Source organism: Primulina eburnea, chromosome 10, assembly GCF_022965805.1.
Source record: "Primulina eburnea isolate SZY01 chromosome 10, ASM2296580v1, whole genome shotgun sequence".
Taxonomy (NCBI): Eukaryota; Viridiplantae; Streptophyta; class Magnoliopsida; order Lamiales; family Gesneriaceae; genus Primulina; species Primulina eburnea.
The window spans coordinates 24,621,119-24,636,161 of NC_133110.1; the positions used below are offsets into that span (position 1 = coordinate 24,621,119).

At 37.0% G+C, this 15,043-nt stretch overlaps 1 protein-coding gene across 1 annotated transcript; it reads left to right on the forward strand.

Moving 5' to 3' along the window:
- Nucleotides 1-12,333: 12,333 nt before the first annotated feature.
- Nucleotides 12,334-14,828, forward strand: LOC140803231 (uncharacterized). The gene has a single exon (XM_073158978.1). It carries the CDS (start codon nucleotides 12,679-12,681, stop codon nucleotides 14,653-14,655), a length of 1,977 nt encoding a protein of 658 aa, XP_073015079.1. The 5' UTR covers nucleotides 12,334-12,678; the 3' UTR covers nucleotides 14,656-14,828.
- Nucleotides 14,829-15,043: the final 215 nt, after the last annotated feature.

A 15,043-nucleotide genomic window follows, 5' to 3' on the forward strand; every position in this document is an offset into this window, starting at 1 on the left:
CGTCATCGCCGTCGCCGGAGCTCCGTCGTCGGAGCTCCGTCGCCGGATTCCGGCAACAAAATTTTTTTAATTTTAAATTAGGGGCTGTTCGGGCAGCCCCTTGGGCTGCCCTTGCTGCCCGAAACGGGCAGCCCCTCGGGCAGCAACAAGCTGCCCGAAACTTCCCCAAAAATTAGCCTCGGTTTTGTTGCAAAATTATTTCTCATGCGGTTAGAAATCGATCTCAATATAATATCATGTATATGCTACAAAAACTAGTACCCTTAGCTCATGACACCACTTGAAAGGGATCGATTTAGGTGACCGAAATGCACAACGGAAGCAAAAATTTTCGAAAAACACATAAAATATTTCGGCCACCTTAGTACTAGTGTAGCATATACAAAAATCTCAACTTTCATACATAAGGTGTTGAGAAAATCGTTACCTATCAACCTCTTGAGGTTGATGATGACTCCAACTAAAGTGTAAACACTTTAGCTCTTCAAAGTATGAACTTCTACAAGCTTTCCTTGAGCACACCTTGCTCAAAATTAGGCCCACCACTTGCTAAGAAGATCCCCTCTTATTTTGCACTAGAAAAACAAAAGGATTTTCAAAGAGAAGTGTGTATTTTTCTTCAAAAATTGAAGAACAAAATGGAGAGAAAAATTTGAGAGAATTTCCCCACAAATTTCGGCCAAGAGAGATGCTAGAATGGGAGTGAATGTTGTGTCTTGGTGTTGAAAAAGCAAAAAGCAAAAGTTGCATGCCATGCAATATTTTATTCAAAAGTATTCACAACTCTTCACCTCCCAAGCATGCAAACCCTAGTGGGTTTGTAACATTTACAAAGGGCCCATGGACTTTTTAATTGTCTCAAACATATTTGAGCCCAATTAGACTTTACTTGATTTTACTCAAGTCCACTAGTTAAATAATTATTTCCAATTGGGCTCTACAAGGCCCAATGTTATTTAATTAATTCAACACTTGAATTAATTTAATTATTTGAACTCTACTAGGCCCACTATTATTTAATTAATTCAACACTTGAATTAATTTAATTTAGTCCATAATAATGTTTATGAAAATCACAATTTTCAAATACATTATTCACTTGGCCTTTTTTTAATTTAGGAACACATTCATAAATTAAAAGCTACATTTCTCTCATAGAAGTCCTACTTCTATTTTTCTTTACGCTTATAAACTCATTTATAAGCCGTTTAACACATTGAACTATTTTACTTCTCAACGGGATCTAGAAAGCTAGCACTTGTGTGGCTCTCAATGGTTCATTGATACAACTAGCCGTGGGTTCACATCTCCATGTGATTCGCACTAAACATGTCCTTATATGAGCATACCCCAATTGCTCCATTCTTACTTATCAACTCCTTGATAACAAGTGAAACGTCTCACTCATTTTTAAAATTCTACTGGAAATTTTTTTTAATAAAATCTTGAATTTTCGAAATAACATTTATAAATGATATTAAATACTTGACAATAAAAATAGCGCAGTTTAAAATAGTCAAACTCATTCAAAATCATACGTAAACATAAATAAGTAAAAATCTTAAATTCATCATCGTAAGAAAATGTTTATCTCCTCTCAATCTCTTAAATCATATTGCGGAAAACATGTGGTCCTCGGGTCATGTCACCGCACCAGGTCTGCCTACTCAGAGTTCGGCATCTCAAGTCTCCTCATCATGAAGCTCACCTACATCACACACGCCTAGTGAGTCTAAAGACTCAACACACCTGCACCGTTAATAGCAAATACATATACATAGCACACAGCAGTGAAAAATACCATACTCAACATACCTTTCATGAACTTTAAAAGCGTAACATAAACGTGTCGTGTAAAATCATGACGTGTCAAAACAGCTCATCGTCAATCATCATTCATCGTTCATCGTTATCATTTATCGTTCATCGTTCATCATTCATCATTCATTTATCGTTCATCATTGATCGTTCATCATTCATCTTTCATCATTTATCATTGGTGAATTCAGTTAATTAGAGGTGACTATCGTACATCATTTACGATGGATCCATCATACATAGAACCGCGGTACCCGGCGGCTGTCGGAAATCAGTGACAGGATCACTCATCCACTGTGCCTAGGCCTCATCATCAACATTTACATATACGTCTTAAACATTTACATATACTTCGATAGCCACAACTAATTCCCGTCATTCAAAACATTATCATTTTCATCACTTATAAAATTCATATATAAATGCAATTTCCTTTAAATTCAAGCATGCAACGTATATTTTTATAAAATCTTAAAAATCGTGAATCATGCGTGAACATTTAAAATATCATAAATTTGTGCTCAGGGCGCTGCCAGGACCAACATCTAACCCCAAATGCAAAATGACCATTTTGCCCCTGGAAATCCAAAAATTACCATTTTGCCCATAGACGTAAAATTTCACATCTTTGACATTTTTTTTTAATTCCATTGACTCTAACATGTTCCAAATAATTATTTAAGCTTACAAGAACTTTCTCATATTTTTATTTGGCTTAAATCTATGACTTTTAAATTAATCTTTAAATATAACCTATTAATGCATTTTAATCCCGAATTAAACCAAACCTTAGCATAAAATTCCCAAATTAAAAACTTAGACTTCTAATAAATATTTGAGCTTAAATATAATTTCCAATAATTTTATTAATCTTAAATCTAGAAGTTTCCATTAATCCCTTAATTAAGGTTTCGTGTGACGATTAAATCCCGGATAAATACAAAACTCATTATTTTGATCCAAAACTTACTAAACTCCTAAAAATGTCCCAAAAATATTTAAAATCATTTCTAGGCGTAAACTCGAGCCAAATTCACAACTTAACCAATTTGTTTTAAAACTTAAACCGAGGTCTCGGTTTTAACCCGAATCGAACCGAAACTTAACCAAAACTTTCCCAACTTTTTACCATACCTTAAAAACTCTTAAAAGGTCCTAAAACATCAAGACCCAACCCTTAAATATTTCCTAAAGGTCCACAAAGCTGCTGGACATCATCCTCGGCTATTCCCATTTCTACAAACATAATGCAATCACATGGTCCCAACTCTTAAACAATTCGGTCCCTCCTTCTACCACCTCCTGTCCAGCCTTTAAGCTCACCATTAGGACTCTAATGACCCTTCTAAACTAAGCCAAACCTACACTAAAAGCTGCTGCACCAGCACGTGCAGATACCAACCGAAATCCAACACCTCCATCTCGTTTCAAGCTATGCTTCCAAGGATCGAGCCTCCTCCTCAACCATACACTCATGGCTCCTTCCTAACATCTTACTAGACTCTACAGGGTCTGAAACACAGCTTGGTTCGAGCCCATGCATCGCAGCACACCCCAACGCCTTTGATCTTACCATGCCGAGCACCTCGAAATTTCCATTCACAGCAACCACGAACTGTGTTGCTCCTACAAACCTATCTTGACACTATTCTCAGCCTCTTAATCAACACATCACAGCAGCCCCTTGCACAGCTTACCGAAAACGTGAGTGGTTAAACAATGAAAGCATATATGACATGAGAAAAACCGAATGAAACTTCATGCTGTACGCTAGATCGAGCATTCCTTACTAAAATATTACACATATCAGCAATATATAACATGCGTGATGCAGAAATAATGGTACATGGCGTGCCTTAAGATGTAAGAACTCGAGAAGAATGAAGAGAGGAGCGCCGGAGAGCCTTGGATGCAAGAACAAGGCAAAACCGATACAATTCAGCTGCTGGGGGAAGAATCCGAGATAAATAGCTGAGGGGAAGTGTCGGTTGGTGTTTTTTTTTTCCGAGAATAAAGGCTGGTGGGAGTGAGGGTGTCGGTTGGTGGGGTGGGGAATGATAGGTTTAGGATTTAAGTAGTAATTAAGTAGTTAACAATTAGCTAATGGGCATTAATTTACTAATTAAAAGTTAAAAATTTATTTTAAGTCCAACAAGCTTAAAAATAGGCCCATTAAATCTAAACACACTCCCGAAAAATATTTTGTATTGGAATGTTTGTGAAAATATTAGCCAAACCCTCAAAAAGTCCCCCGATTCCATAAAAATTACGTACCGTTAAAAATTAAAATCTTGCGGGTAAAAATACCCAATAAATCACAATTCTTGAAAAATACCTTTAAAATATTTTATATTAATTAATAAAAATTAATCATGTAATAAAATAATTTTCTTGAAAATTTCCCGGTCTCCATTCCTCGTTCGAGCGCGAAATGCAACTTAAAAATCTTTAATGCATGAACCTTTAAAATTTCATGAAATAAATTCTATTATGCAATAATAATGCATAAAATGCATAAAAATAATTAAACCCATAATTTATGAAATATACATGTATTTAATGCTTTAAAATAAATTAATAAAATACCAAATAAATTTAATAACTTGCATACATGTGGTTTACGTAGACCTTCAAATTTTTCAGGACGTTACAACAAGAATGTCAGAACTCAAGTCTGATAGTACCCAACCAATCATGTTAAACGCCTAGCAACATCGCTTACATGATTCCCTAGGTATCAAATGATAGTGCCTGCAAGAACGTCCATTCAATTATGGTTAGCGTACAGTACAGTCCCTTCAACTCAAATATCCCGACCGATTCGACAACCATTGGTTTATCGAGAGTTGTCAATGAATCGATACTATGTGTCATGTCGTAGTTGCATCGATGGTGTAATCTATGAAACCCCTTTCATAATTACCACCATACTCTGATCAGATATTTCAACCTACATACACATGATAACACATAGGATATCCATACCCGAAGGTAAGCGGTGAATCCCCGACTACAATCCATCGACTCCTATATGTTTCGACAGAACACCCAACCTTGCCACCTGATAACCCCATGAGAGTCGGTAAACAAGTCAAAGTGTAATTCTAGCACATAGAGTCTCAATGTTGTCCCGGGTCATAAGAACTAATGGTGTACAACATAAACTAGGACTTTTCCACTCGATAAGTGAGAACCACTTGGAAAGTCCTTTTATGGAGGGTTGTTCAGTGCACTCTACAAGGAGCACCTATCTGCATGTTCGAACATCACAATGTCCCCTACCAATGAAACATGGTACTCACATCGCAGATACTAGTCTCGAACTCGAGCGACCTATATCCTTCTTAGTGGCGGCTGAATCGACTAAGAACCGTTTAGAATATACAGTATTACAAATATGAGTTTAATGATACTCATCATATGAGCATCTCATATTCTTTCTACTATTTGTATATTCAAGGGCTTTATCTATGCAACTAGCATGTGTATACAGATAAAGAAGTGCTAAAACGATAAATTCAAATATTATTAAAATAAAGACTGTTTATACATAGAGTTTAATCATGAACCCTCGGCCAACACTTGGCTCGACGGGCACCTACTCTAACAGTGTCCAGTAGCCAATGAAAATGTCCAGAGGACCTCGCGCATATGCGCCGCGTAGGGCGCGCATATGCGTGAAGTGGAGATGCCGAGACAATAAGTCTCGCGCATATGCTCGAGGAGAGGACGCGCATATGCGCGAGATGATAGATATTCGCATAACACTCTCGGTGCATATGCGCGGCGCTTGAGCGCGCATATGCGCGCGACATGCAGAACAAGAACAAGCCACTTGCCACTTTATGTGCGACGTGTATATATATATATATATGTTTGTATATACAAGAAATTCGTTCCTCAGAAACGAGAGAGGAAAAACTGAGGGAAGCTTCATAGGAGATTTAAGTTCGAGCAATCCGCCCGTCTATTTTGAATCCTACTACAGCACCGAGTTTCTAGCGACGAAAGCTACAACTGGACGTAAGTTTTGTTATGTTTAGACATGATTTGAAATTATGATATTGTCAGAATTGAATAGGAATCATATATGGTGTTTCTGATACAGTAGACATCGTATATCTGAAGTCAGATTGAAAAACAAACTGTGTATGGAATTTTTATGAATTTTCAGAGGTGATTCGATTGTAATTATACCAAATTGATATCAGACTTATGGTATTATTGGTTATGTGGTATTTGAATTGATATCTGATTTATACTGTATCACTGCGTATATTGATATTATTCAGACTTGAATCAGATAAGCTGTTGATTCATATATACTGAGATTGTATTACCGATATTGCGAGACTGCGCAGAAGTGACATGATATTTTGTATTGATATTGATTATGGGCCGGATTATTATATCTGTGATGTTGGGACTCCCGGAGTTATCGAGATTATATTATTATGCCGTCGAAACATCCGTAAATTGATATTGATCAGATTTGGTATTGGTTGAGATTGTATTGTGATACCATATGTCGATTGGCATTGATCAGATTATGTTTTGATTTGAGTATTGATCAGAACAGGTTTTGAACTGAGTTATATACTGTTATTGTATCTATTCGATTGTCATTATCAGATTGGGTATGGACAGAGTTGAAGTCGGGACTTCATCTTCGTCAGACCGAGAAGATAAATGTATAAGTCAATGTGGTATTGGGACATCGACTCAAGTATGATGTACTTGAGTTTCCCTAAATCACATACTTATTATTATGTTCTATCATTGTGTTTAATTATTTGATTAAATACATGTTCTTTGGAGTTATAGGAGCACACATTAGACGAGTAATCTTGTGACAGAAGTACCTGATAGTGGCGGGTTAGCCACGGTTACATTGCACGATGTCACAAGATAGTGTATTGGCAATAGGACCATAGTCTATGACGGTTAGGTCAGGACACTAGATGTTTGGTTATATCGACTAGAATAGAACTGGAGTCTTTTCTATTACTGTTGATCGATATAGGAATACCAACATCTTTACATTTGGGTGTTTTAGTTATATCGACGTGGATAGAACAGGAGTCATTTCTATTACTGTTGGTCGATATAGGAATACCACATCTGGAAACCAGGATCCCTAAACTAGGATTGAGTCTAGTCTGAATTGTACAGTTACGAGCATTGTTGACAGTCTGATATGGATTATGTTTCAGATTTTGATACATATTGTTGTTATCTTTTACATGCTTTATATGTGTTTATATGATTGCATGTTTCGTTGATTTATACTGGGATTATAATTCTCACCGGAGTTATCCGGCTGCTGTCTTGTTTGTATGTGTGCATGACAACAGGTGGGGCAAGATCAGGGTCAAGAAGAGAAAGAGGCTGGACTAGATAGCGTGGAGATCCGGGCTCAGAAATAGACTAGGATTCAGTACTTGATCTTTAGTAATTGAAATCTAGTTTAATAGGAATGTATTAAGTACTAGACTTGTACTTTAACTTTAATATGTAAATTAGATTGATTTACAGTACGTTTCCGCTTTGTATTTTAAAAAAAAAAAAATTTAGACCCTGTTCATCATAATTGATTGATTAATTCTAAGAACTAGCCACCGAGGCACACGCGTTGCGTGTGTCATGAATATATGGAGCTAATATATTAAACATTCATTACACTTAGCCATCATCACACCAAAATATTTTGTGTTTGAATCATGAGAGGCAGTGAATTCCAAAGTTTAAATAAATCTGTCAAACTCAATTTGCTACCTTACATGATATTTGTTTTGTTCATAAAAAATAATATTCTTTTGAAGCCATAATATCATCTCGGCTAATAAAAAATATATAAATATATGCATTACACATGTCTAGTGGTTCTACAGTGAACACCACAAAGAATGTAGATTGAATTATGAAGCACAAACCTTCTTGGTCTTCCATCATATGATGAGCATTTTTGTTCTGTTTCTTCTGGTGCAAAGTTGAGGCACCAAAGCAGCAACAGCCCATGTCCCTGTATGGTCTATTGCGCTAATCTACATTTTTTTCATAGGTACATTATAAAAAGATGTTTAATAAAATAGAATACAGCTGACTCAGAATTCAAGTCACGAACTCTGTCACCAATACAATTGTTGTATTCTGAGACATTGGTTGTTGAGCTAACCGATAAGATAAAGCTCTTTATAACTTTCTCTAAGTTTAAATGCTTCTAGCCCGTTAATGAAGTGCTCCTCTTGAAGAAATTTGACAATAGCCACATACTGTCAGTACATTGCAATCTTTATAGCCAAGATAGCAAAATCATGAGATCTCCGAATCTTCAGTATCATTGCTATTGATACCAATGAAGAAAGGGGGGAGCAGTAAAATATAAAAACGCAAGACTATTGATCAATTTTTACTAAAAGGACACCTTTAGCGTCCTAAGCTGCATTAAGTGGCCAACAATGTTCATCAGACGAAGAAGCACGTGCTTTGGCATCTTACCATAAATATCTTCCTGCAACATAAACACAAAAGATACATTTCTCCCAAACAAAGCCTAATGGAAGCACAAATTCACAGGATTATAATGTAAGCAATTAGGTACAACAACTAATATGAAAGAAGAAGACATTTGCAAGCCGTTAAGTACCGTCAATCTAGCTAAAATAACTGTTAGTGGACTAATTCTCTATGTATGTATATGTCAATTGCAATTGTTTCACCTTCTTAATTTGCTTTGCCTCTTTATCCTTTCCCACCACAGCGCATGCGCCTAACAAAAAATGTTTATTTTTTCTTCCCGTGACGGTAAATTACAAACGATAAAAAGAAAATTTTGGAAAGAAATAATTAAGGAATACCATTATAACCTCCAAAAATTTGAAGGGTTACCTCAAATTACTATGTTTTGGATAGTAATATGTACAGATTTATCTCATGTACAGGTCCTCCAAAATCCTCCAAAAACATTACAGAATATAGGGAAAACATCAAACCGCCAGAAATTTGATGGGTTTGAAGTGGGATTGAAGATCGATCAAATTTTCAGAGATGATAACTTTCGAAGGAGAGAAAACAGAGAAAGCTGGAGGCGCGCGGAGTGTAGTTGAACGACAATTTGAGATGACAATATCCGTGCCCAAATGACGAAACAGAATGGATAAATCCTTAGATGCTACCGTGTAGTGAGATTCAAAGTAATAAGATTAAATTCAAAACATTGGCTAAAAAATAAGGCAAACCAAATAAGATACCTGTTCCAAATTTTCCAAAAACTGATCGGATTTTCGATGTATTCAACGACCTGGTGTTTTTGTTGTTCTTCACACGGCAATTGTGTGTATCATTTCAGATATTTTAGTAGAATTTTTATGGTTGCGAAAGGGATTTAACCTAGGTCTGGAAAATGAAGAAAGGGGAGGGGAGTTTTACTGTATCCTTTCGTTTGGGAGTTGGGGGGAAGAATACAATCTGATTAGGTTAGAACTAACGTGGGGAGGTGGAGTGGGGGTATTTCAGGGAATTTAAAAAACAGACCAAGACACCAATTAGTTACTCTAAGGTGCTTATATTTAATAAATAGTAATAGATGATTAGAATTTAATTAGCGTTCGGGTCCCCACAGTAATTCTAGGATGTACTTGGTCGATAATTGTGTCTAGGAACAAGGAGAAAATTGCATAAGTAAATTATTTGTTAGTGGTTTAAAAGGTGGGGAATAATCTACCTACAAAAAGATTAAGGAAAGATAATAAAGAAATGGATTGTCCAACTAATAAAAATCTTTTCAAATAAGGGAGGGGCCGATTTTAACCTTGTAAAATAGGGGAGAATATTGCTTAAATATTAATTAGTGGAGAATACATTTTAGGGAATTATCTAACAAGAAAATGTAAGGAAAGATTTTAAAGAAATAGGTTGTCAAATATTTTTTAAATTAATTAAAGGGGATGGCCGATTTTATTAGGTAAAGTAGGGTAGGGAAATTGTTTAATTATTAATTAAATGAGGATTTAAAATGGTGAGGAATTATCTCCAAGAAAAGATCAAGGAAAGAAATAAAATGGTGAATTGTTAATTAAATTCAAATCTTTTAATCAAAGTGGCCGAAAATTAATGGTAAAATGGGAGGAAAATATTTCATAAATCTTGTATTTTATTTCTTTAGAGTTTTATCTACCCATTAAATATTTTAGTGAATTAATAATTTAATTAAGGAATACCCTTATCTTGCATGCATGACTAAATATTTAATTTACTTAGATAATTCCTAAAACATTCTTTTGCATTAAATTAACTTATTATTTATCTAAAATAAAATTTAAGAATGTTTTCTAAATATTGAATTTTATCTCCATACTCCAACTCCAGTCCGAACTCACTTATTTAACTGAAAAGGTAGCAACTAAACTAATGCATAAAATGATTAAATTTAAAGAAAAGAATTTAAATACTCATGCAGTAATAAAAAAATCATCTTAATTTAAATACTAGGAATTATGCATGACTTATACGTAGTCTAATTTACGGGTTCTACAGTAAAGGACCAAAATCACATTTGGTGATAATTCTAAAGGTAAAATCGTAGGTAGATGTAAGATTATTCATGGTAAAGTCATCATTAAATATGTTTTATTGGTTGAAAATTTGTACTATAATTTAATTAGCATTAGTCAGTTATTTGATGATGGTAACTCTGTTGAATTTCACCAACATGCTTGCAATGTAAAGTCTAGTAATGGTGATATTTTGATAATTGGCTTAAGAGAATAAAACACTTACAAAATAAGTTGGAATCATAGTCGACTTTCATCTCCTACATGTTTTGTTGCTTGTAATAATGAAAAGCACCGGTTGTGGCACAAACGGTTGAATCATCTAAAATTCAAGTTTATTGCAAATGTAAGTAACCAAGGCTTGGTGAATGGCCTTTTTCAAATGAAATGTTACTAAAAAGAAAGAGAGAAAAAGATATACACTCAAAGCAAATAATTTTAAAAAAAACCTTGCATACTTAAATAATTCTGAGCACACTTCTCATATATCATATTCTGCTCAACAAATTTTCTTTAACATATTATCACATCTACTATAATCATCCAGAGCTTGAAAAACAACTAATCGACTGTTTTCTGACAGAGACAGTTCGAGGAGTTGAAAATATTTTGAATTTTAAATTCATTCTTTGTTGTTTGACTAAGGGTCTCAACTGCTGTAAAAGACACTAAGGCTGCGTTTGGTTTGGAGGATAAAATAAACTAATGATTAGTAAGTAAATGATAAAGAAAATGATTGTTGTAGGAATGTAATATATGGTGTTATGTTTGGTATGATTTTTAAGTGTAAGATAATTTTGAATTTTTTGATGAAAGGACAAAATTGCCCTTTTTTCTTTTTTTTCCTTCTTCCACTCCGGCGGCGGCAACGACGGTGACGATCGGCGGTGGCGGTCCGTCGGCAGTCAGTGGCATCGGCGGTCCGACGGACGACGGCGGCGACGGCGGGGGCGGTGGGTCGGCGGCGGTCGGTGGTCGGTGGCGGCGGTCGTGGTGGGAAGTGGTGGTGAGTTTGGATATAGGAGAAGGGTAAAATTGGAAAATAGGAAGGATTAAGAGTTGGATAAATAATCCTAGGGGGTGAGGTGGTATTATTTTAACCTACCTAATATAACCTAATCATTCATAGGAGGGATAGACTTGGTTAAATAATCATCCGTACCAAACATGTGATTAGGTGGGTTAAATAAAATAAACCCACCTAATCACCTTTACCAAACGCCCTCTAAGAGTTTCAACTTAGATAGTGGTCAAGACCTAACATTGAAGCGAGTTTCACAAAGAATTTTTAAAACAAAAGTCTTTTAGTGAATTCCTTCCTAAACGGAAAAATGAGAAAAGAAGAAGGATTTTGCTTTCGAACTTCCATCTATTATGTGTTATTTACTCTACAATATTTATTTATCTTTTTGGTGTTATATATTTGAGTACATAATAATCAATGAATTATCATAACGTTCTTCTGCACTATTTTTAGTCCGACCGTTTCGCTAGAATGAGAAAAACGGGTATTGTATAGCTAACACTATCAAGACCGCTCGTAAAATTTTTAAAAAGTATTTATTCACCTCATCTAAACACATTACCGATCCTAACAATAGCACAAAATAAAGTGTAAATAACACCAACCTAAAATTTATTCATTGTAACATATATTTTTTTTAATGACTTCATTTTTAACGATATTTTTTTACGCCCATGAAAACTGTAGTCCTTATAATTCGATGCACTTTAGGCAAATTTTTTTTTAAACTAACACAGAGACTATAAACCACACTAGCATTGGCTTAAAAAAAATTCCAGAAAAAACAATTTGTATAAAATTTTGAGCAAATAGCAAACAGCCCCACTAAGTATACCAAAGGGATTCGCAGGTTTTGGCCCCATGCATTTTGTGGACCAATCAAATTGGTATCCTATAATTAAGGTTGTAACAGTCACTCTTTTTTGTTACAACCTAAAACCAGAGGACTCTGAGATGTATGCGTTTCACCATTAAATATCTCCCCACCACCGTCACGCCTCCGTCTCCCACCACCCCGCGCATGCAGAGTCCACCCACAAGCCAGAATCCATCTTTACATTTCCTCCACACCCGTTTAGCTGGAGTTCGTGATTCTGATACTCGATCTGATTAACAAGGAAAATGTTGGTATTTAAAGAAGAAATTTATATTGTCACGTGAAACGCATCGACTTCAAAAGAATCTCTGGTTTGATCTATATGATAGCCGGTTCTTTGTTCTTGTTTTTGCTTCATTTTGTCGGAGGGTGATTTTGGATTCTTGTTGAGGAGTCCGCTGTGACAAATGGCGGACATTGTGAAACAAATCCTCGCGAAGCCGATACAATTGGCGGACGAGGTGATAAAATGGTCCGACGGCGCCAGCTCCTTTCGCCAAGATTGCCTGGAAATCAAGTCCAAGATCGAGAAGCTCGCGGGCCTCCTCAGGCAGGCAGCGCGAGCCAGCAGCGATCTCTACGAGCGCCCCACGCGCCGCATCATCGATGACACCGAGCAAGTACTTGACAAGGCTCTTACCCTCGTTTTCAAGTGTCGTGCCAATGGCTTCAGGCGCATCTTCACCATCATTCCTGCAGCTGCATTTAGAAAAATCTCTCAACAGCTCGAAAACTCGATCGGGGATGTCTCGTGGCTGCTTCGTGTATCCACCCCAGCTGATGATCGTGATGATGAGTATCTAGGACTCCCGCCGATTGCAGCGAACGAGCCGATTTTGTGCCTGATATGGGAACAGATTGCGATCTTGTGCTCGAGTACGTTGGAAGAGCGTGCGGATGCTGCGGCATCGCTTGTTTCGTTGGCGCGGGATAATGATCGGTATGGAAAATTGATCGTTGAGGAAGGAGGGGTGCCTCCATTGCTGAAATTGGCTAAGGAGGGGAGACAAGAAGGGCAAGAAAATGCAGCTAGAGCCATAGGGTTGCTCGGAAGGGATCCGGAAAGCGTAGAACACATTGTGAATTCAGGAGTTTGTCAGGTGTTTGCGAAAATCCTCAAAGAAGGACATATGAGTGTTCAGGTTGTGGTTGCTTGGGCTGTGTCTCAATTGGCCGCACATCATCCCAAATGCCAGGATCATTTCGCGCAGAACAACACGATTCGGTTGCTTGTTAGCCATCTTGCTTTCGAAACGATTCAAGAACATAGCAAGTATCTAATCAGTAAGCAGAACATGTCGATTCACACGGTTGTGATGGCGAATTCCAACCCAAACACAACCAAGAACGGAGATGGTAGTAGCATTAGGCACGAAGATGAGGATAAGAAGTTTCAACGTCAGATCATGCACCCGATGGGTAACGAAAGCACCAGCCATATGCACAATCTTATTACAAACACAGTTGCCATGAAATCGAGCATGAATACCAAAGGCAAGACCACCCAGCATTCTCATGAAAACAACACGAAACCTACCCACAAAAACTCAAAAACCAACCAACAACAGCAGCACAAACACCATTTTGCCTTGACAGGAAACAGCATCAAGGGAAGGGAATTCGAAGATCCTGCAATAAAGGCAGAGATGAAGGCCATGGCAGCTAGAGCTCTACGCCACCTCTGTGCCGGTAATATAACCATCTGTCGCAGCATAACCGAATCAAGAGCCCTTCTCTGCTTTGCTGTTCTATTGGAGAAAGGGGCTGAAGAAGTTCAATACAATTCAGCAATGGCACTAATGGAAATCACAGCAGTAGCCGAACGAGATGCAGAACTGAGGCGTTCTGCCTTTAAACCTACTACACCTGCTGCCAAAGCTGTAGTGGACCAGTTCTTAAGAATCATTGAAAAAGCAGACTCTGAACTCCTCATTCCCAGCATCAGGTCCATAGGAAACTTGGCAAGAACTTTTCGTGCAACAGAGAGAAGATTCATCGGCCCACTAGTGAAGTTGCTGGATGATAGGGAGCCAGAAGTCACGAGTGAGGCGGCCATAGCCCTTAACAAATTCGCCTCAAGTGACAACTTCTTACATATAAATCACTCCAAGGCAATAATCAGTGAGGGTGGGACTAAACATCTGGTCCCGTTGATCTACTTCGGCGAGCAAATGGTTCAGGTCCCTTCCTTCGTGTTGCTGTGTTACCTCGCATTGCACGTCCCTGATAGTGAGACGTTGGCTCAGGATGACGTGCTGATTGTGCTGGAATGGGCTACAAAGCAAGCGAATCTAATGCAAGACAAAGAAATTGAAACCTTGGCATATGAAGGCAAGAAGAGGTTGGAACTCTACCAGTCTAGAGGATCAAAGGGTTACCATTGATTGTATTCAAGTTTTGTATAGCCACACTAGTTTCTTTACCTTACCATGCCATGTCGCGATTCGCGAAGGGTATCGTAGTAATTTCAGTATAGTCCTGTAGCCATACCATATATATGCCTAGAAACAATTTTTTTTGTAAACTGTGTTTTGTATCTTGTGAATTTTGTTAGATGATGAAGACTGTTTACTTCAACTTTTGTTGTTTAAAGACATTTCACGCAAATATTTCTATATTTTTGCTTTATTGTTCCAAACATCATGATACTAATGCGAGCCAAAAAATTTAGCAAATAATGTACAAATGTGAAGCTAGTAAATTATATGGAAGAAAAACTTGAGTGATTTAGCAAGGTAAATTACCATAATAATTGGTTTGTAATTTTAAGTA